Here is a 23,430-nt window from a genome sequence, read left to right on the forward strand (position 1 = left end):
GTAGTGGAGAGTTATGGAACTTCATCCAACAATTAAAATCAGTGAGAGGTAATTACTGCAACTCCTGGGAATGGTAAATAACTCAAGGGAAGTAGCACCCCTTGTGGAGAACTATAAATACTGCTTCAGAGGGGGTTCAGGATGCCCAGCAGGCAAAGAAAAGGCTTTTGGTACAAAGCCTCAGGTTGAATGACTCAGAGGCCCTCATTTTGACTCTAAAACGGACATGAAACTGTAGTTGAGAAGTCAAAATCCTGGTGGAAGGGTTTGAAGGACTGGAGCCTGCCAGGGTCTCCATGTGGAAGAGGGGTGGCAGCTGGCAAGCTCCGTGCGCATGTAGATGTCTTCTTTGTGATGTTTTTGCCCTAAACTAACTGTACGGGGCTGTGTCATTATTCCTGACACAGAGTGACCAGCAGGTGCTGGGATGATCACAGTGAATTGCAAGGGGGCCGGAGGCCTAAGACCCACGGAAGCTCCCTTGAGCAGGCCCTGGTGAGCTTAGTGACTTCTGGCACTATCCCGAGCACACCTGGCTCTGCCAGCCACAGCCAGGGCGGCTTGGAACGTGCCTCAAAGAAGGACCAGGCCAGCTCGAGCGGTAACCCCAGCAACCGGGGGCGCCCCCGCCCCCGCCCTCAGCGCCCGCGCTGCGACTGCGCGAACCGGGCCTCCCCGGCCGCCGTCGGGTTGCGCAGTCAGGTGGGTGCTGTCACATGACCAACCCCGTTGTCTCAGCTGCGTCCCCCCAGCTGCCCTGGAGCTGCGGAGCTCGGGAGCGCAGCGCCCCGCGGGCCCGGCCATAGACTGAGGGGGTAAGAGCGGTCCCCGGCTGCATCCTGCCCCTGCCGGCCGCTCCGGGACTGAGTCTCCCTGCGCCGCTTGGAGGGGGGCGGCGGGGGGGAGCCCCCCCCCAGGGGCTTTGCTCCCTCTCCCCGGAGGCGGGCGGGGAGAACAACGGAACGGGCTGCCGAGGTGCTGGGAGCCCGGAGCAGGCTGGGGCTGAGCTCGGAGCGGCAACCCCCTGCCTCCGGGCAAGCGCCTCCCTGCCCTAGCGCCGGGGTCGCTGCCCTGCTCGAAGCTGCTCGGTGGGTTCGCGGGAGGGAAATGGGCTCGGGCTCTCGCCGAGGCTTCCCCTGAAGCTGCTTTATCTAGACACCCCCTAGGAGTGCGTGGAGCGGCAGGGTCCCTCCTAAGGTTTTGTGAGCAACCTGGGCCAGGGGCGGGCAAACTTTTTGGCCTGAGGGCCACATCGGGTTTCCAAAATTGCATGGAGGGTTTCCAAAACTGCTCCCTGCCACCCCATCCACCCTTCTCTTCTTCCTGACTGCCCTGAGACCCCTGCCCCTTCCAACCCACCTGTTCCTCGCCCTCTGACCACCCCAACCCTTATCCACACCCCTGACCACCCCCACCCTCAACTCTCCCGCCCTCTATCCACCCGCCCCTTTACCACGTTGCCTGGAGCGTGGGTGGCTGGCGGCGCTACAGCCATGCCACCCAGAGCACTGGGTCAGGCTGTGGCTCTGCAGCTGTGCTGCCTGTCCACTCAGAGCGTTGTGCCCGCGGTGTGGTGTGCTGAGGCAACAGCAGGGGAGGGGCACAGGGTGAGCCTCTTGGGCCAGGAGCTCAGGGGCTGGGCAGGAGGGTCCCGCAGGCCGGATGTGGCCCATGGGCCGTAGTTTGCTCACCTCTGGCCTGGGCACATCAGCGCTGGGATCCTGCAGCGTGCAGAGCGCAGTTTGACTGCTGCACCCGTCTGCAGCCCCAGCGCAGTCTGCCGGGCTCTGAAGGGCTTTAGCAGGCTGCTTGTGTATAGCAAAGTGCTGCACCCCTATTCAGTTCCCTCTTGGCTTGCTCCTACTTGCCTCTAACTTCCCCATCCTTGAGCTCTCTAAACCCTCTTTTCCAGTCCCCACTAATCTGACAAGCATTTAAAATGGATGTTGCTACTTCCTCTAAGAACTAGATCATTGAGCCCTTTAAGGGACACAACTAACATGCTAAAAAGAAAAGGAGTACTTGTGGCACTTTAGAGACTAACAAATTTATTAGAGCATAAGCTTTTGTGAGCTACAGCTCACTTCATTGGATGCATACAGTGGAAAATATAGTGGGGAGACTTTATATACACAGAGAACATGAAACAATGGGTGTTACCATACAGACTGTAACAAGAGTGATCAGGTAAGGCGAGCTATTACCAGCAGGACAATGGGGGCGGGGAGGGGGAACCTTTTGTAGTGATAATCAAGGTGTGCCATTTCCAGCACTTTACAAGAACAGCAGGAGGGGAAATAAACAAGGGGAAATAGTTTTACTTTGTGTAATGACCCATCCACTCCCAGTCTTTATTCAGGCCTAAATGAATTGTATCCAGTTTGCAAATTAATTCCAATTCAGCAGTCTCTCCTTGGAGTCTGTTTTTGAAGTTTTTTTGTTGAAGAATTGCCACTTTTAGGTCTGTAATCGAGTGACCAAAGAGTTTGAAGTGTTCTCCGACTGGTTTTTGAATGTTATAATTCTTGATGTCTGATTTGTGTCCATAGATTCTTTTATGTAGAGACTGTCCAGTTTGGCCAATGTACATGGCAGAGGGGTTGAAGGTGATGGCTAGTGGAGTTCTGTTATTTTCTTTGTTGGGCCTGTCCTGTAGCTGAGGAAGCGTTGTTCTAAGTCAGCCATAAAAATGTTGGCATACTGTAGGGCCATGTGGATACCCATAGCAGTGCCACTGATTTGAAGGTATACACTGTCCCCAAATGTGGAATAGTTGTGGGTGAGAACAAAGTCACAAAGGTCAGTCACCAGGTTTGCCTTGACATTATCAGGGATACTGTTCCTGACAGTTTGTAGTCCATCTTTATGTGGAATGTTGGTGTAGAGGGCGTCTACATCCATAGTGGCCAGGAGGGTGTTTTCAGGAAGATCACCGATGGATTGTAGTTTCCTCAGAAAGTCAGTGGTGTCTCAAAGACAGCTGGGAGTGCTGGTAGCGTAGGACCTGAGGAGGGAGTCTACATAGCCAGACAATCCTGCTGTCAGGGTGTCAGTTCCTGAGATGATGGGGCATCCAGGATTTCCAGGTTTATGGATCTTGGGTAGCAGATAGAATACCCCTGGCCGGGGTTCTTGGCATGTGTCTGCACAGATCTGTTCCTGTGCTTTTTCAGGGAGTTTCTTGAGCAGATGATGTAGTTTCTTTTGATAATCCTCAGTGGGATCAGAGGATAATGGCCTGTAGAATGTGGAGTTAGAGAGCTGCCGAGCAGCCTCTTGTTCATATTCCAACTTATTCATGATTACGACCGCACCTCCTTTGTCAGCCTTTTTGATTATGATGTCAGAGTTGTTCCTGAGGCTGTTGATGGCGTTCTGTTCAGCACAGCTGAGGTTATGGGACAAGTGTTGTTGCTTTTCCACAATTTCAGCCCGTGCATGTCGACGGAAGCAATTTGTGTAGAAGTCCAGTCTGTTGTTTTGACCTTAGGAGAGTCCACGCAGAATCCTTCTTTTTGTGGTGTTGGTAGGAAGGATTCTGTGGGTTAGTATGTTCAGAGGTGTGTTGGAAATATTCCTTGAGTCGGAGACGTCGAAAGTAGGATTCTAGGTCACAACAGAACTGTATCATGTTCGTGGGCCTGGAGGGACAAAAGGAGAGGCCCCGAGATAGGACAGACTCTTCTGCCTGGCTAAGAGTATAGCTGGAAAGATTAACAATATTGTTGGGTGGGTTAAGGGAACCACTGTTGTGGTTCCTTGTGGCATGTAGTATTTTAGATAGATTAGTGTCCTTTTCTTTTGTAGAGAAGCAAAGTGTGTGTTGTAAATGGCTTGTCTAGTTTTTGTAAAGTCCAGCCACGAGGAAGCTTGAGTGGAAGGTTGGTTTTTTTATGAGAGTATCCAGTTTTGAGAGCTCATTCTTAATCTTTCCTTGTTTGCTGTAGAGGATGTTGATCAGGTGGTTCCACAGTTTCTTTGAGTGTGTGGCACAAGCTGTCCGCATAGTCTGTGTGGTATGTCGATTGTAGTGGATTTTTTACCTTCAGTCCTTTTGGTATGATGTCCATCTGTTTGCATTTGGAAAGGAAGATGATGTCTGTCTGTATCTGTACGAGTTTTTTCATAAAATTGATAAATTTCCACTAACCTGCTGGTGTGTTTACAGCAGGGGTCGGCAACCTTTCAGAAGTGCTGTGCCGAGCCTTCATTTATTCACTTGAATTTAAGGTTTTACTTGCCAGTAATACATTTTAACATTTTTTAGAAGGTCTTTCTCTATAAGTTTATATATTATATAACTATTGTCGTACGTAAAGTAAGCAAAGTTTTCAAAATGTTTAAGAAGCTTCATTTAAAATTAAAATAAAATGCTGATCTTATGTTGTCAGCCCACTGCCAGCTTGGGGTTCCGTTCACCTAGGCCGGCAGCAGGCTGAGCGGGGCCTGCGGCAGGGACCCCGGCAGCCAGAACCCCAGACCGGCAGTGGGCTGAGTGGGGCTGGCGGCTGGGACCCTGTCCCCACCTCATCTCCGGAGCCAGGGGCTGGGCTTCTCCCCCTCCCTCACAAGGCCATCAGCTGATCAGCAGCAGGGAGGGAGAGGAGGAAGGGCAGGAACCCAGCATGCTAGGGGAAGAGGTGGGGGAGGGGGGACTTTGCCTGCCCTGCAGCAGCAGCTGGCAGGACTAAGCTTCTTCACCCTGCCCCTGTGGTGGTGGGGGAGGGGCGGAGAAGAGCAGGCGGGGGCAAGCAGGATTTTTAATGGCACGCTGCTGCCTGCTGGGGTCCCGGCCCCGCTCAGCCCACTGTCGGCCTGGGTTCAGCAGCGGGCTGAGCTGGGCCGGTGGCTGGGACCTGGCAGGCAGCAGCGTGCCATTAAAAATCGGTTTGTGTACTGTCTTTGGCACGCATGCCATAGGTTGCCAACCCCTGGTTTAGAGTATAGCTCCCAAAAGTGCAATGTTGAAGGGTTTATTTATTGCTTTCCTTTTTTAGGGCTACTTTTCTTTTCCCCCATGAAATAATAATGGGAAGTAAAGTTGCTTTTTTCATACAATAATAGAAATGAGGGGTGTGTATTGGGGAGTAGAGAATGGAGAAGGGAGATTCTGCTTCTTTGTGGTGGCAGTGGTCAAAGAGCTCCAAGCTGGTTGGGTGAGGTAGTTCTAGTTTAGGGTGTGTGGAGTTCCTGCTCCTGCCAGGCTTCAACCTGCTGCAAACAGGCTCCTTGTTTTGGAATCAGAGTCAGATGATGATTAGGTCATAAAGGAAGGAGAAAGCAGAAGTGGTGAAGGTCTCTGTCTGTGATATTGAGACCTAGTGTTACTGTTATTGCCAAAGGGTAAATGTTTATATAGCATGACATGCCAGTGAAGACTTCTGATTTTTGGATAGTTCTTGAGAAGCAAGAGTTGATGTCACTAGGGGAATGACTAGCTGTAAGACAAATGACTAAATTAAATTAGGCCTAAATTATGTGATACATGCTGAATAGGACATCCAGGCCTTTTCTAATTGAAAGCTCCTGGGTACAAGTCACACTGCTTTCAAGTTACTTTTAGGGTGACTTCTGGAGTTGCAAAAATGCAATTCTTTGAAGCAGTCTTTATTCAAATAACTTCCTTGATTGTGTAAGTGAAGTTTGTTTTAAAATGTCTCCAAATCTGTTTGGGAAATGTTTTCTTTAAAGCTGGAGCAACTTCATTATTGATGCAGCCAGACTCTGATATGGGGAGCAGAACACAAAGGAATACATAACAGAAGGATGGGAGAAGTTCAGTCTGACCTGTTTTTATTTTCCTTTTTTTTTCTCTTAAGAAATTTTTTATGCATTGATTTCATTGTGTCTAAATGAAACAGTGAGAAGCTTTGTGTCACTTCACAAACTCTTCCCATTTTCTGTTGTGGAGTAAATGCAGGAGCTTGGCTCTTCTGGTCTCTTTCTTCTTACAAATGCTGCTTAGTTTATTGTGCTATGATTTTTTCCATGCCTATGCTTGTCTTAATATTGCGTACCCTATGGTTAATTGTTTACTGTTCCTGACTGACCTTTCTGACCTGTTGGTGTTACCCACTGTGAAAAGCTTACTGAACATTTACTAACCCAATGACTTTGTGTAGTCACATAAGTGAAAAATACCTGTGTTGCCTTGCCCCTAAGGCCACTCTTCCTGAAATATAAAGGATTACAACAGTTTTGTACTGCATTTAAATTCTGTTAGTTTTTTTTAATGAACATACTCTGTTTTGTTTTCTTGCTTCACTCCTTTTTTGTTTTTGCCCTAAAATAGACCATGATGTTTCTGTTTTACTTGTGTTACCATTGGTGTCTGTTTCCTCTCCATCTTCCTTTCTCCATGCACTTCTGTTCCTTTTATCTCCTTGCATTGTGGCTTTTTTTAACTTTCTTCCTTAGATACTCTCTCTATATACATCCCCACCACAATCTCTAAACTGCTGTGAAGGCTGATGGAAATCTCTACTGCTCTAATATTCCCTCAGTTTTCTGGATGCTATGGAGGCAGTGGGAAGTGTGTCTGCTACACTCTAAGATCCTCATCCCCCAATGAATAACACAAGTATTGACCTTGACTAACCAACAGCGAAATAAGATTGACCTGACTCTTTGATTCTTGTCAGTTTAACGTCTGCTTATGTACACTTTTCATTAGCAGTAGTTTTCACGCTGCTACAGATTGGGGAAAATTGAGCAGTTAGCACTGGAGATGTCTGTACACTCACTGCATCAGTGAACACTAGGTTCACATTGGGAAGGTCATCCTAACCATAAGACCAGAAACTTTTTTTTTTTAAATATAGAAAAGGAAATCTTAAATTGTTCAGAAACATCCTTTTTGCCACAGGCAAGTGGATATTTTCCAAGCCCTGCAGATCTCAAAGGAAAAAATGCCGAGGCTTGGTGTGAAGAAATTTTCAGCTTTTTAAAGGAAGAGTTGAAGACTTTTGTCAAATACAGTTTAGTTGAAAGTGGCTTGTATATATGTTTGTTTTCCCACTGTTCATGCTTTTGTATGTCTTTCACGTGCTGTCTTTGATGTGACTGTCAGAATTGAGGTGTATGCATCTTTGGATGTCATCCCTTTATCGACAACCATAACTTACACCCATGAAGAGTTTATATTCTTATTTAGCTAAAGAACTACTTAAAAGAGGTAGCAACAAATGATTTAGCCTCTCACATAACTATCTTCCATTATGAGTGGGTTTTGAAGAAAATTTCTATGCAACATAAACAGCAGACAATTATTATTTAAATTAGTTTTAGTATATACCTTATCCCATGAAATATCTTCACATTATTGCATGAGTACAATGTTTTTTCATTGTGACTTAAAATTAATGGAAGAGGAAAATGTTTGATTTTAAAAGTACAGGCCAAAGTTTTCAAAAGTAACCTGTGGTTTCCTCTTTTTTTGGAGGGGGGGGGGGAATGCCAGACTTGAGATGCCATAAAGAGGCCTTATTTTCAGAAAATACTTGGTACCCACACTGTGAAAACTAGCTCCTTTAAGGTGTCCCAAACTGGGCACCTAAAATCATTTAAAAACTGCTGGAAATTTTGGCCACGTAGTCTGTTTGTGTTCCTGATTTATTGTACTTGTCTCAGATCTGACTCAATGTATTTCTAAACAGATTTTAAATCGAGATTAAAATGGATATCAGAGGTGCTGTGGATGCTGCTGTCCCAACAAACATAATTGCTGCCAAAGCTGCTGAAGTTCGGGCAAACAAAGTCAACTGGCAGTCATATCTCCAGTAAGTATAAACTGACCATGAATCATTGACAGCTGCATTTTCTACTAGCTTGTGGATTCTTGTGAATATCCATTATGATGTGTAACATGAGAAGTGTCATTCTATCATGATACTATGAAAGTGGAAAAAACCTACAGTGAATGGAAATAGCTGGGATAATTTCCTATGGACTTACTTCAAGAAAAGGAACTTCATTTTTTGAATTCAGTATAGTGGTCCTCAGAAACATTGTTTTTAAGACAAGTTTACTAAAATTGATTACTTTCCACCTAACATTAGAATAGTGTTTCCTCACAGAAAGCATGGCCTAATAGGAAAAGCACAGGACTGAGGCCAGGTTTACATGAGGAGTGCTTTGCCAGTATAGGTGTAGCGTACTTGCAAATCCCTTCGATTGTGTATGCAGCTTATACTGACAAAACTGCAATTTTTGTTGGCATGGCTTATTCCAACCCTGAGCACCCCTGAACAAAATAGGTATACTAACAATAGCAGAATTTTTCTTGTACAGTAACTCCTCACTTAACATCCCGGTTAACCTTGTTTCTTTGTTACATCCCTGATCTATTAGAGAACATTCCCGTTTAAAGTTGTGCAATGGTCCCTTATAACGTTGTTTGGCAGCCTCTTGCTTTGTCCACTGCTTGCAGGAAGAGCAGCCCGTTGGAGCTAGCTGGTGGGGGCTTGGAACCAGGGTGGGTCGGCAGCCCCCCATCATCTCACCTAAGTTTCCTGTGTGGCAGCTGCCCAGCAGGCTGTCAGTTGTTGGGCAGTTCAGGTGTCCCTCCCTGCACTGCCATGTGCTGCTCCTGCCCTCTGCCTTGGAGCTTCTCCTGGGAGCCTCCTGCTTGCTTTGTAGGGAGAGGGAGGGAAGAGGGGTGCTGATGTCAAGGTGTACTTATTCCCCGCTCCTGTACCCCATCTCCACAGAGCGGAGGGGGACATGACAGAGTTCAGGATGGAGGGAGCTTGCTGGCAGCAGCTGCTGTCTCAACTTGCTGATCTACTTAAAAAGGCAATGTACTTCGAGTGAAGTCAGCGTTCTTAAAGGGGCAGTGCGCATCTCACTCACATGCACATGGGGTGTGTGTGTCTCTCTTTCTCTCACTCACATGCACACGGTGTGTTTGCAGCCACTGCCATGCGTATATTGTGTCTTCACCCCCCATTGGTGCTACCTCGTAGAGTGTGAAGCTACATTAAGAACAGTGTATTCACCCTTGAGGGCTCAGCCAAGTGTTAGCTCATCATTTAGTAGCAAGGCATTCCCTGGGAAATATTCTACCCTCTTCCATCCTGTGACTACACCACCTCAACCATGCTTCACAATCATCATTGCTGTGTACAGTATTAAATTGTTTGTTTTAAACTTATGTCTTTTGTCTGGTGAAAAACATTTCCCTGGAACCTAACCCCCCCACCCTTTACATTATTTCTTATGGGGAAATTGGATTCGCTTAACATTGTTTTGCATAAAGTAGCATTTTTCAGGAACATAACTACAGCGTTTAGCGAGGAGTTACTGTATAACAGCATTGACATTGAAGCTTTTTGCCAATATTAATTTAAACTGAGTGGGACCCCGGAGTCGGGGGCACGTTGAGGTTGCTTAATTAGGGCAAACTGCAAAGAATGGGGCATACAATCCCCAAAACTGCTAGTTATTCTAATACTTAGATTCACTATGCCAGCAACAAAACAGCTTCTACAATACCTTACTGGTTACCTAAAAGCCAGAAATACAGTTCCCTTAAAGCAATCCAGCCTTGACCTCCCACCCAGACAGCCAAATCAAATAGGAGGAGGATTACTGAAAATCTTGTTCATCATTTAAAAAGTTCTACCAATCCCAAAGGATCGGACACATTACCCTCCAGGTTAATTAATATCTTAGATCTTATCCAAATACATGCTTACAGGCAATTCTTTTTAACTAAGCTAAAATTTATTAAAAAAAGAAGAGAGAGTATTGGTTAAAGGGTCATTATACGTACAGACATGAATAGAGTTCTTAGGTCAGTTTCATAATAGAGATCTTTAGAGTTGTAAAGAGTCCTTTCCAGAATCAGTTTTAGGTTATAGTTAAGGCTATGATTTAGTCACGGAGGTTGTGGAAGTCACAGAATCGGTGACTTCCAGCGACCTCCGTGACTTCAGCTTGCAGTGGTCAGGAGCTGCAGGGTCCCTCTGCTGCCTCTGGTGGGGAACCCCCGCAGGTCCCGGCTGCCATCGGCTGAAGTCATGGAGGTCGTGGGAGCCCCCGCAGCTCCCGGCCCATAGACCAGGCCTTAATGTCGAATTAATCTAATTGCAGTGGGAGTGTGGACACTTCATCTCTCTAGGCCTGACGATTTGTCTACCTGGGAAAGTAGTGAATTTAAACTGGTATAGCTATACCAGTATAACTGCTTGTGTGGACACTTTTTACTATGAATAAGAATGGCTTGTTAGGTTTAGCTTGCATTGCTTTGAAATGGGTTTAAGCTAAACTGAACAAATCCACTCTTATTTCATAAGAAGTGTCCAAGCAGGTTTAACTATGCTAGACTTAAAATTGTGACCAGATGCTTAACACAATTAATATTAACGAGAAGGAAGGAACACAAGCCAGAATGGGTTAAAGGATATTTAGATGTATTTAAGTTGTCAGGGCCTAGAAAAATTCACCCTTGAGCACTTGGGGATTTAGCTGATGTGATGTTGGAACCATTAGCAATTATCTTTGAGAATTCATGGAGGATGGGTGAGGTCCCAGAGGACTGAAGAAGAACAAACATAGTATCTATCTTTAAAAAGAGGAACAAAGAGGACCCAGGGAATTATAGACCAGTGAGACAAACTTTGATACCTGGGAAGATACTAGAACAAATTATTAAACAATCAATTTGAAAACAACTAGAGGATAAGATGGTGATAAGCAGTAGCCAAATCCATGCCAAACCAACCTAATTTCCTTCTTTGACAGGGTTACTGCCCCAGTGGATGGGGGGAAGCAGTGTAAGTGATTTATCTTTATTTTTAGTAAAGCTTTTGACAGTCTTCCACACCCTAGTCTTATAAGTAAACTAGGGGAATGTGGTCTAGATGAAATTACTATAAGGTTGGTGCATAATTGGTTGAAAAACCCTAAATAAAGAGGAGTTTTCAATGGTTCACTGTCAAATTGGGAGGGTGTATATAGTGGGGTTCTGCAGGGGTCTGTTTTGGGTCTAATACAAGTCAATATTTTCATTAAAGACTTTGATCATGGAGGGGAGAGTGTGCTTATAAAATTTGCAGGTGACACCCAGCTGGGAAGCTTGCAAGCACTTTGGAGGACATGATTAGAATTCAGAAGGATCTTACAAGTTGAATAATTGCACTTGTCTTCATTGAATTTCAGACCAAAGTATTGCAGTTAGGAAGGAAAAGGTCAAATGCACAATTACAAAATGGGGAATAACTGGCTAGGCGGTAGTAAAGCAGAAAAGGGTCTGGGAATTGTAGTGGATCCCCAAATGAATACAAACTAACAGCGTGATGCAGTTGCAAAACAAGCTAATATCGTTCTGGGGTATATTAACTTGTGTTGTTTGTTAGATACAGGAGGTAATTGTTCCACTCTACTTGGCACAGGTGAGTCCCCAGCTGGAATCCAGTGGTGAGCATTACACTTTAGGAAAGATGTGGGCAAACTGAGGAGAACTTAGAGCGGCAAAAAAAAGAGGTCAGGTTTTCTAAACCTTTTCTATGAGGAAAAGTTGAACAAACTAGGCATGCTTAGTCTTGAGAAGAAGACTGAGGGTGGACCTAATAATAGTCTTCAAAAGGGCTGGTATAGTAAGGACAGTGATGAACTATTCTCCATGTCCACTGATGCTAGGACAAGAAGTAATCAACTTAATCTGTACTAGAGAGATTTAGGTTAGGACCTCTCCCCCCCCCCCCCCCCCCCGACGTTCTTGTTAAACCCTGGATTTGTGCTGGAAATGGCCCACCTTGATTATCATACACATTGTAAGGAGAGTGATCACTTTAGATAAGCTATTACCAGCAGGAGAGTGGGGTGGGAGGAGGTATTTTTTCATGTTTTGTGTGTATATAAAAAGATCTTCTACACTTTCCACAGTATGCATCTGATGAAGTGAGCTGTAACTCATGAAAGCTTATGCTCGAATAAATTGGTTAGTCTCTAAGGTGCCACAAGTACTCCTTTTCTTCTTTCTAACTATAAGGCTATTAAGCTCTGGAATAGGTTTCCAAGGAAGGTGGTGGGATCCCTGTCGTTGGTTTTTAAGAACAGGTTAGACAAATGCCTGCCAGGGAAGGTCTAGGTATAGTTGGTACTGTGTCAGCATTGGGGGGGATGGGACTATGACCTCGAGGTCCCTTCCATCGCTAAGTTTCTATGGTGCTAGAAGGACGGGAGACAAGTGGTGTGGTCCATTTATTGAGAGAGTATGCCTGCCTTTTGTTCTCAAGATGCTGAACTTCGTTATCCGTCGCAGCTCCTGGAGGAATGAAAATTTGTGAGCTTGCCTGATGTGTATGGCCCTTGCCATAGTTAGTCCATGCCTCTGCTATTTCTGTATTAGATTACTGCAACGTGTTCAGTCAAGATGGAACTATACTTTCGGACCATTTAGGAATGTTAGTTAGCACAGAACGCAACTGCCCATTTACTTAGTGATGTTTCTAGAATGAAGCACAGTGCACTAGTGCTTGGTCGACCACACGTGTTGGGGATTGTACTGCGCCTAGCACAGTGGGGTCATGGTTCATGACTGGGGCTTCTACCTGCTAATACAAATAGCATTTGCATTTGATTAATTTCTTGATGCAGTTCAAAGTGGTGATTGACCTTTGTGGATTGGTCCTGATTATTTTAGAGAGTGCCTCTTTCATGCTCCATTCTGAGAGTTAAGATTATCTGAGATGCTGTGCTGACAATCCATAGATAAAACTGTTAGCATGTTTAATGTGCCCTCAAAAATGGAGGCCGGTCTCAAATCAGATCTTCTGGTTTTTGCCCTAAATTGGGATAAGACTTTATGTTCAGTCTTCTTGAGGTGCCATTTTTTTTATTTGTGGTTTTATAAGTGATGTATATTTTATGACTTGTTTTAATGTAATTTTAAAACAGTGGTTTTAAAGCAAACAGGAGAGGCGAATTCCTCTGCCCATTCTGCTCTGCAGTGCTGGAGTAAAGTTTCTTGCTCAGAGTTGCTCAGATTCTGGTATATGCCAGTATCTAGGTCCTGAGTTGTCTAGTACGGTTTCAGTTTAGTCTAAGTCTAACTAGTGTATTGTTTGTTCTGCCTCTGAATGTTATGCATGTAAACAAAAAGTCACATTACACAAAACATGTAGCAGTGTTTACCGGCAGTGTTTGATTTCAGAGTGTGTAGCATGTCTGCAAGAACTTAAAATATTTGGGTTGTATCATAACAACTGAAAATATTTTCTGCATTTGTCATTGAATATATTGTCAGTTTTGCAAATTAATTGAATTGAGAATTCATTATTTTAATATCAAAACTTCTGTTTACCTAGTTTTGGGTGTAATTCTAACTAGAGTCAGTAGTCTTAACCAAACAAAAAACCTAACAGCCTTTGTGTAGTAGTTTACACTTAATTTTGTGTATAGACTGTAGAAAATATTGTCTTCCTGCTGCTGCTGCACTGTAAAATCAGAATATTTCAGTTGAGGGAAGCCAGGTTTCCCTTTCCTGAAGGAGACTTTCAAAAATGGTAAAATAGTCCTTTACTGCAGGGGTTCTCAAACTTCATTGCACCACGTCCCCTTCTGACAACAAAAATTACTATATGACCCCAGAAGTGGGGATTGAAGCTTGAGCCTGCCTGAGCCTCACTGCCCTGGGTGGGAGGGCCAAAGCCTGAGCCCTACTGCTGCGGGCGGTGGGGAGAAGCTGTAGCCCCAGGGCTTCAGCCCCAGGCAGGGGGTCTGTAACCTGAGCCCCACTGCCCAGGGCTGAAGCCCTTGGGCTTGGGCTTCAGCTCCAGGCAGTGGGGCTCGGACTTCAGCCTGGGCCTCTGCAAGTCTAAGCCAGCCCTGGGGACCCTGTTAAAATGGGGTCGTGACCCAATTTGGGGTCCCAACCCACAGTTTGAGAACTGGTGCTCTGCTGAAACAGTAGATACGCTTCTCAGAATCAGTGTTCTTGCATTTAGAAAACTACTGTATTGTAGGATGCAAACCTATAAGAACACTTGACGTTTGAGTGAGTTGTGTGATGCATAATAGCTCACACTTTGCCTTCTGAGGATCACCCAGTGTGTTAAAAAGGGGTATTTATGTTCTTGGTGCTTGTGGATTTTATTTGTAAAGAGATACTATCAACTTTAATTTTTTGAAATTGACTAAAATCAAATAGTATGTCACGATGTTTTTATAATTTCTGGCCTTTAAAACATTTTTCTGCTTGGTGCAGTTTGTGCTGGTACAATTGCACAGAAGCCATTCCCTCTATATAAATTTGAATGTGATTATTAAACCAGTCAAGCAATCAGATCATATGAGTGTCCTCTAATACTGTCATAAAGCATCACATGCCAAGGGTAAAAACTTTGCATCTTGACATGCTGATAAAGTGAGTATGGGGTGGTATCAATAATAATTAATAGAAATGTCTCATATTTAGCTGTGAAACCTGGCAGATGTGTTTGAAACAGAAAGCCAGGTTTTACTTTGTTGTGTCCTGTGAATAAAACAGGAACTACAGTTGTCATGAGGAATGCATAATGGAAAAACCAAACTAATCACAAGTGTCTGTATCAACTACACTGACCAAGAGCTTTTTATAAATGATCTCTTACAAGCACTTGTTCTATATAATTCTTAAGCAACAATAACCAACATCATCTGCCTTCTTCAGTTCTATAATAGCAGTTACTAATGCCTGCCTTGTATCCAGGGTGCGAATGAAGTATTGACTTTGTTTTGAGACTTTAAAAAATAAATAAATTATTTGTTCCATGAGATAAGTGGCAAAGTTGTAGTAAGATTAATGGGCAGCAGACTGAGTGGCTCATACTTAAAGGGAACAAAACATTAGTCTGCAACATCACATGGGAAATCTATTTAACAACCAAATGATTTACCAACGTAAAGCTTTACAGGTGCAACAGATAATCACAATGGTCTTTTGGCCTTAGAATTGAGAATCTATGAATTATCTGAATCTATTTGGTGAAACTATTTCCTTTTTTGAGTCTGAAGAAAAACTGAAGAAACTATTTCCTTTTTTGACTTGCTGTCTAGCACTAGAAAAGGTACACGGTGACCTGGCATATGTAAGATGTGGCACTTCTTGAACAAAATGCACTCTAGCTCATTGTGCTGCATTCTTGGTTGCAGGACAATGCTTTATTGGCTGTGTCTTAGTAACAGTACAATTCAATAATTCTGGGGGGGGGGGGGAAGAAAGGAGTGTTTTGAAATGAAATGAGGAGACTGTGGTTACCTTAAAACCTTAATTGTAAAGAACTGGTAAACCTCAACATATTAGTAATGGGGGAAAAATCATGACCGCTGGCACCAAAGGGGAGGATTGGGTTATTCTGCTGTGGTTGTATGGCTTTTACATTGGTATTCATGAGACGCCTTGGGATTATTAGATAAGTACTAATTTTAATTTTAAAATGAAGTGATTGGGAGGTGGCATTTTTGACATTGGTAAGGCATTATTCAGATTCCCAAAGTCCCTGATGAAATATTAATGAATTGTTTACTAAACTGTCAAACTTCTTTTCTTCAACAATGTGCTGTAAATGTCTGCTCAGACTGGCACTTATAAATAAATGTATATTAAACCTCAATTCTTCCTTTGTTCCAAGGAATGTCTTCCTCCGCCTTTGATTTTCTTGAGCTTTAATGTTAGATCAAAGTAGAGAGCTTTATTTGTTTGAAAGCGTTTTCTTTGACAGTTGGTAAACTTTTACCGAATTTTGAAATAAACTGGCATTCCTTATTTTTGCACTGCTTTCTCAAACTCTAAAGTTGTAATCAAGGGCTCTTCTTAAATCTTATTTAATGTTTGTAATGTTCTTTGAAGAGGACAAATGCTATGTTAGTGTGAAGTGTTCTAAAAACAATGAAGTGGATATTTTCTGATTACTTTTTACATTGTATGGAATTTTCTAGTTTGACCAATGCTGATTGATTATTGTTCTCTCGGCTGACTAAAACTGTACAGGTTTGTTAATCCCTGGGGCTTCACAGACTCCATGGGCTGTGTTATAAAAATTACCTGCATCTTGCCAGAAGCCACTGTCTTAAGGGACGAATGAGACTTGGCTTTATAAATCTTTTTGGTAGCAGTGAGTTGGCCCCTACGCATGCTGAGAAATGGCTTGTTATGAGGAAGTGTTGAGAACAAAATGTTGAACAACAAAATCTTCAAATGTCAAAGCATACAAAAATAGAATACAAAATACAAAAAGGGCGTAATTCTGTATTCCTGTTCCTGGAAAATCTGGTTGTGTTAAAAATCCAAAATCTTGGTGATGTTTCCATTCTTGGTGTCAGCAGTACACTTGTGTGCAGGGGAATACTCCCCACCTGCAGATTAGAAGAGATCATCAGGAGAACATCATTGTGATGTTCCTCCTACTGTGGGGGAGAAGTGGTAATTTAGTCTCCCTCATTTCCCCCATAGTCTATCTTGGCATGCATATACACTGATGCTTACCACTAAATACAAACACTGTATTTAACACTTCTGGAGCCAAATAACTTTCTTAGTTAAAGAGGGAGGGAGGGAAGGACAAAAATCATACATCACTAAGCTGCATTGGACCCTTTGGAATGCAGCTACATATTTTTAAGGCCATGATACTAAACTGGGAGGAGTGGTAGATACGCTGGAGGGGAGGGATAGGATACAGAAGGACCTAGACCAATTGGAAGATTGGGCCAAAAGGAATCTGATGAGGTTCAATAAGGATAAGTGCAGGGTCCTGCACTTAGGACGGAAGAACCCAATGCACAGCTACAGACTGGGGACCGAATGGCTAGGCAGCAGTTCTGCAGAAAAGGACCTAGGGGTGACAGTGGACGAGAAGCTGGATATGAGTCAGCAGTGTGCCCTTGTTGCCAAGAAGGCCAGTGGCATTTTGGGATGTATAAGTAGGGGCATAGCGAGCAGATCGAGGGACGTGATCGTTCCCCTCTATTCGACATTGGTGAGGCCTCATCTGGAGTACTGTGTCCAGTTTTGGGCCCCACACTTCAAGAAGGATGTGGATAAATTGGAGAGAGTCCAGCGAAGGGCAACAAAAATGATTAGGGGACTGGAACACATGAGTTATGAGGAGAGGCTGAGGGAGCTGGGATTGTTTAGCCTGCAGAAGAGAAGAATGAGGGGGGATTTGATAGCTGCTTTCAACTACCTGAAAGGGGGTTCCAAAGAGGATGGCTCTAGACTGTTCTCAATGGTAGCAGATGACAGAACGAGGAGTAATGGTCTCAAGTTGCAGTGGGGGAGGTTTAGATTGGATATTAGGAAAAACTTTTTCACTAAGAGGGTGGTGAAACACTGGAATGCGTTACCTGGGGAGGTGGTAGAATCTCCTTCCTTAGAGGTTTTTAAGGTCAGGCTTGACAAAGCCCTGGCTGGGATGATTTAACTGGGAATTGGTCCTGCTTTGAGCAGGGGGTTGGACTAGATGACCTTCTGGGGTCCCTTCCAACCCTGATATTCTATGATTCTATGACTGGTTGATCAGTGTCCTTTTTAAGAATACAGAAGCTGTATTTCATTGCAGACCTCTAGCAACCTAGTCTGAATACAAACCGTAAGACTCTCAACTAATGAGTTCTTAAATCTTTCTAAAATTAGAGAAGGCTGGCTGGATTGTCAAAAATATGATTTGATATGGTCCTCAAAAACCAATTTTCAAATTATTTTTTGTATTCTCTTATACACTGTACCTGGTAATGTTTTGACAGTTAAGTACTATCATATAGCTAGGGCCCTACCAAATTCACAGCCGTGAAAAACGCATCACGGACTGTGAAATGTGGACTCTACCGTGAAATCCGGTCTTTTGTGTACTTTTACCCTATACTATACAGATTTCACAGGGGACACCAGCGTTTCTCAACTAGGGGTCTTAACCCAAAAGGGGGTTGCAAGGTTATTGTAGTGGGGGTTGTGGTGTATTGCCACCCTTGTGCGCTGCCTTCAGAGCTGGGTGGCTGGAAAGTGGTGGCTGCCAGCAGCAGGTCCCAAGTAAGGGTGGCAGTACCACAACACTCCTACATTAATCTTGCGACTTCCCCACTACCTGCTTTTGGGTCAGGACCCCTTCAGTTACAACACGATGAAATTTCAGATTTAAATAGCTGAAATAATGACATTTGATTTTTAAAATCCTATGACCATGACATTGACCAAAATGGACCATGAATTTGGTAGTGCCTCACATACAGCATATAGTGTAGCAACTTCACATAAGTGTGAAAAGGGGAGGTTTTTGTGCTGGCTGGCTGTGCAGGCCTGGCTGCCCTGTAGCGTCCCCTGTTGGTCAAGTGTAGAGCTGCTGGCATACCCTTCCTGAGTTTCCTGTCCTGAGGTGGGTCTCCTCCGCTCTCCACATGCCAGTCTGTCATGATGTGGCGTAGCCCTCCGGCCAAGTCAAACACAATTTAACTTCTTCTGGGGTAGCAAAAGTCCAACTGTAGTCCCAACAGACAAAAAGGTTCTTTGCCTTTTGGTGAATTCTCTTCAGCCCACCCTCTGTCCCTGATCCCAGCCCCTTTCTCGCTATCTGTGAGAGTCTTTCTGTCTCTGGGATAGAGTACTCATCCCCAGGCTAGCTCCCCTCCTGCATTGTTCTCAGCCCCTTCTGCGCTTTGCTTCTTGACTCCTTCCTGGCTCTGGTATAAAGCACTGGGCCCCTGGGCTGATCAGTCTGAAATACCCAATGTCCTACAGACCCTTGTGCCAGGGCCTTCCACTGAAGCCTGCTCCATTCCCTGTGGTTCTACTGCAGAGTGAGATCACTCTATCATTTTATAAGGCCCAGGTGTCCATTAGGCTGTCACATGGCCTTCCTTAGTTCCACCCTCTCACACCAGGAAGCAACTATCCAATTATGGCACAGGTGTGGCCCCATCTCCCCTTAAAGACGCCAGTCACCCTGTGACAGATACTTTGGGATGGGCCAAGTAATAGTGGTATTTAATTCAGAAGAGGGAAAAGCATAAACATGTTTTATTACAGATCTCCTTCCATTTTCTGTACTTCACAAATCCTGGTGAAAAAGCTACAGGGATTACTGAACTCTTATCTGCCCTGAGAACTGGCAGAGTTTTTACTCAATTTTTAATCATGGACCACGTGCAGGCAGTGACTCAGATTGTGGAAAAGGCTGGTTAGAAGAACTTATTCTGTATGGCTTTGGTAGGTGGAAAAGACCTTTGACACTGTGGAAATGTATGAAGAGTTAAAAATGCTGGAAAAACTGAAACATGGAGTAGTAATATGTCATCCTTCCAGCCTGTGTACTTTTGGCATTGGATGGCTTTATGCACAATTCTCCATTTCTCTGAAGAGCTTCAGCCTCTGTAACTTGGTCCCTTTGTGTGTTAACCTGTGATATTTGGCACGTATTAATGCTGTGGATTTTCATCTTCCTTTGATTACATCATTTTCCTTACTATACCTAGACAAAATGTGTTGTTTGTGCTGCCTTTTCCTGCTCATTATCAGGTGTGGAAATAACTTTTGCATTGTAATAAGTAGAAGATTCTGCCAGTCCTGTAGCTCAGTTTGCTAAATGGAAATATCACGAATGGTGGTTCTTTAATTATCTTATGTTTTTTACAGTTGCTAATGTTTAGCTACAACAGACTTTCAGCTACAGATTTGGATGGATAGAGGAAGTAGCTGTGGAACACACTAGCTCAAGTCCTTCCCCCCCCATTCCATTCTTTACCTGTCATTTGGTCATAATTTAAGGCTAGAAGGGACCCACATCATCATCTTTTCTCACCTTCTGTGGCGGCCCAGCACCCACATGTTAATCAACTGATACGGGACAAAGTATTACAGCTCACAGGACGCTAACTACTATGTGCCATCAGCAGAGATTATGAGGAAACAAGGTGCCCAAGACCCCGGAAATGGCAGGGAAATGATTAGTAAAATCAAGTGAGCTAATCCTGGCAAGCGACCTGCATCCACAGGCTGTAGAGGAAGGTGAAAAACTGCCAATCTGATCTGCTGGGGGGGAAATTCCTTCTCAACCCCACAAACCTAGTTAGAAGTTGAGTCAGATTTGGTATATTTAGCATCTTCTAAATACTGCGAATCAACTGATTAAAACCACAAGTGTGTGTTAACTATTTTGAAAAAGTAAAAATCTAACCTAGAAACCAGAACTTTACTTCCAAAAAATTTCCTATTCCCCATATTTCATTTTTCGCATTAAAATTTATTTCATAAGACTAACAAGTTTTGTATTTGCTCATGTTTTTTCAGCTGGATTATAGTTGTGTTGCAGATCTTGTTTTCAGCATGTACTTGAAGTATGTATATATAGGCAGCACTGCATCTCTCAAGTGATTCCTTATGTGCTTCCAAGGGCTGGAGGCAATCTAAGGATGACTGAGGTGATGCTGTTGAGTAGTCAAGAGACACAGAATTGCATCTTTAAATTATTCCCTATTCTGGGAGTTTTCATTTCTTTGCACATGAGGCTCTCAGCAGAATAGGAGTGCCTCATGCATTCATGATAGGGCTAAATTTATTATAGCTTTAATAAAGGAAGAGTGCCTCTCATGTCAAATAGCATCTTGAAAGAAATAAGGCCTGAAATAAGTAAGATACAAAAAGTTCCTATGGCTTTATATTTTGTTTTTCAGAGGACAGATGATTTCAGGTGAAGACTGTGAATTTATTCAAAGATTTGAGCAGAAGAGGAACCCAGAAGAAAAACAAGAATTGCTGCAAGCTGAAGGCAGTCAGGTAACCCAGCTTCCTTTAAAAAAAATTTTTTTGGGAAGGCGGGGGGGGGGGGGGGGTTGCTCTTGCCATACTAATTCTACTTACTAATTCTAATTCTACTTAAATGTTGGAAGTATGTGTTTTGCTGTTACACTATTTAGCAAGTTTTAGCAGGGCTTCAGACAGTTCCATTACAAATGAATTTTTGTGAGGTGGAACTTGGCCCTTATTTTTAACAGACCTCTTAATTTTTAAATGTGTTCAGCTGGGATGAGATCAAAAGAAGCTGGGAAGCTTCATACATATATGTTTTGCTCTTGGATAATACTTTTTAGGTATTTTTTTCTGATATGGCTGGGTGCATTTTGGTACAACTTCTTAAACTCAAATAAATGGAATTTGAGATGTAACTAATGCATACAGTATTTAAATAGCTACATATAATATGCATTGTTTGTATAGTGACAGTGTAACTGTCCAAGGTGGTACATTAAATTGATGACATAGCATAGTCTGAAATAAAGTAGCCTAAATGTTACATAGAATGTAAAGAGTAGTGATAAGTTTTTTGTGGCTCTTTCTAGGTTCACCTCAACCCCTTTCCCCATATTCTCCAGATGCTTGCTCTCATTTTCTCCAAGTAAAATAAAGCATGAATCTCTAGCTCTAGCAGTTCGTGAAATCTGCTGCTGAAAACATATCATGATTAAATTGTGCTGGGGGGAGGAAAGCAGTTTGAATAACTCTTAAGGTCCAACTTGTATCTATCTTCCAGCCAGAAACATATGGGTAGGCCAGGTGAGCTTTCCAAGTGCTGGTTCTGCACCACTGAGAGGGAGAAACTTGCAATCCCTTCAGCATCTGTCACTGAATTTGCCCATGTCTTACAAATTTTCTTTTTCTTAAAAGAAACATTGAAGGAGAGATTCTAATTCTGACTCATTAATCTTTTGACAAATCATGTTGAGGAACCTTGCTAACTCCCGCTAGTTACTTCACTGATTCCATTGAATGCCATAGAACAATTTGTAAAAGGTAATGAACAGTGAAATGCACTTCTATGTGAAGTGCATGGCAAAAATATTTCATTATGATGTCAAGTGCGTTCATATTATATTGTAGATGAATAAGACATTAGGATGCTTAAAATTTACATAAAGCCAAAATGTGAATTATTGAGATTCTACTGCATATTATAAAACAATTGCTAATATTAATTTTATGCATTTTATTTTCTAGTGTGCTAAAACATTCATAAACTTGATGACTCATATCTCGAAGGAGCAGACGGTTCAGTACATCCTAACTATGATTGATGATATGCTGCAAGTAGGTCAATAACCTATTTCATATTTAAGTCGTCGTCTTTGTTGCTTGGATGTCTCTTGAGCTAATTATGATCTCTTTGTGTATGTATGTAATACTGTATTCAAAGAGTGTATATTTAGGTTGCACAGTCAAGCACTCAAAAGTTGGGAAATGCCAGAATAAATATTTCACAGGCAATCTTAGCTTGGCCCCTTCGTGTTGATGCATTATGATACTTTGAGTCTTTAAGTACATGATCACATTGGACCCCAGCTACACTTAGTACACAGAATGGATGCTGCTCCAGGAATGAGGCAACTGTTGAATAGTTGTTGATAAAAATAAAAATTTTCCATTGAAAACTTTGAAAATGAATTTTTTTTTTGGTCAACATTTTCTGGGGTGGGAGGGAAACCAGTTTTCTAATTGGCTCTAGTATTGAGCCGTCATGTTGATGTTAAGAAATAGTGTGTTAAAATACCTTGGCATCGGGTTTGTGTGTTAAATCAAATTAAATACCCAAATGTGACACTTTAAGAAAAGGGCAATGGAATTTCAAATGTGTTTAATCCTGGTTTTTTTCCTTTCTAATATTTTTTTGAAGCTTGTAAACTCCTGTCTTTATTTTTAATCACAACATGATATTCTTCGTTTTGATGGATATCAAACTGAGGCTTCCATCTCCGGCTTAAGTGCACTGCTGAGGCTTACTAAAATTTCTACTCTTTCCTGAAGTGGTAGGATTAAGGTCTGTTAAGAAACTTGTAACAAATTATATTCCCTTTTTCCTTGACAGTTGAGTGGTCTTGTTTCTCTGTCTGGCTTCTGACAAGTTCTTGACTCAGTATAGGTAATTTATTTTTAAGCCAAGGGGAACCAATATGATGATCTAGACTTGGATAAAAAAGTAGAGTGTGCGCTTATAAAATTTGCAGGTGACATAATGCTGGGGGGGTTGCAAATATTTTTGGAGGACAGGATTAGAAGTCAGAAGGACTTTGACAAATTGGAGTATTGATCTGAATTTAACAAGATGAAATTCAGTAAATATAACTGCAAAGTACTGCACTTAGAAAGGAAAAATCAAATGTGAAATTACAAAATGGGGATTAACTGGTTAGGGATTAATACTTCTGAAAAGGATCTGGGGGATAGAGTGGATCACAAATCGAATGAGTAAGCATTATGATGCAGTTGTGAAAAAGGTTAATTGTGAAAAATATAATTCTGGAGTATATTAACCAGAGTGTCATATTTAAGACACAGAAAGTAATTGTACTGCTCTAGCCAGCGCCAGTGAGGCCTCATCTGAGATACTGTCCAATTCTGGACATCACTCTTCAGGAAAGAAGTGGACAAATTGGAGAGAGTCCAGAAGAGAGCAACAACAAAAA

At 42.9% G+C, this 23,430-nt stretch overlaps 1 protein-coding gene across 3 annotated transcripts in view; it reads left to right on the forward strand.

Annotated features, from left to right (window-relative positions):
• The first annotated feature begins 708 nt into the window (after nucleotides 1–708).
• ATP6V1H (ATPase H+ transporting V1 subunit H) overlaps nucleotides 709–23,430 on the forward strand; it is an 87,288-nt gene continuing 64,566 nt past the window's right edge. For all 3 annotated transcript variants that reach the window (XM_073331151.2, XM_073331152.2, XM_073331153.2), the window contains exons 1-4: nucleotides 709–815; nucleotides 7,656–7,778; nucleotides 20,647–20,749; nucleotides 21,968–22,057. In XM_073331151.2, the coding sequence (XP_073187252.1) occupies nucleotides 7,675–7,778; nucleotides 20,647–20,749; nucleotides 21,968–22,057 (297 nt within the window). In that variant the 5' untranslated portion in view covers nucleotides 709–815; nucleotides 7,656–7,674. The remainder of the gene's footprint in view (nucleotides 816–7,655; nucleotides 7,779–20,646; nucleotides 20,750–21,967; nucleotides 22,058–23,430) is intronic.

This window comes from Lepidochelys kempii, chromosome 2 (genome assembly GCF_965140285.1).
Source record: "Lepidochelys kempii isolate rLepKem1 chromosome 2, rLepKem1.hap1, whole genome shotgun sequence".
Classification (NCBI taxonomy): domain Eukaryota; kingdom Metazoa; phylum Chordata; order Testudines; family Cheloniidae; genus Lepidochelys; species Lepidochelys kempii.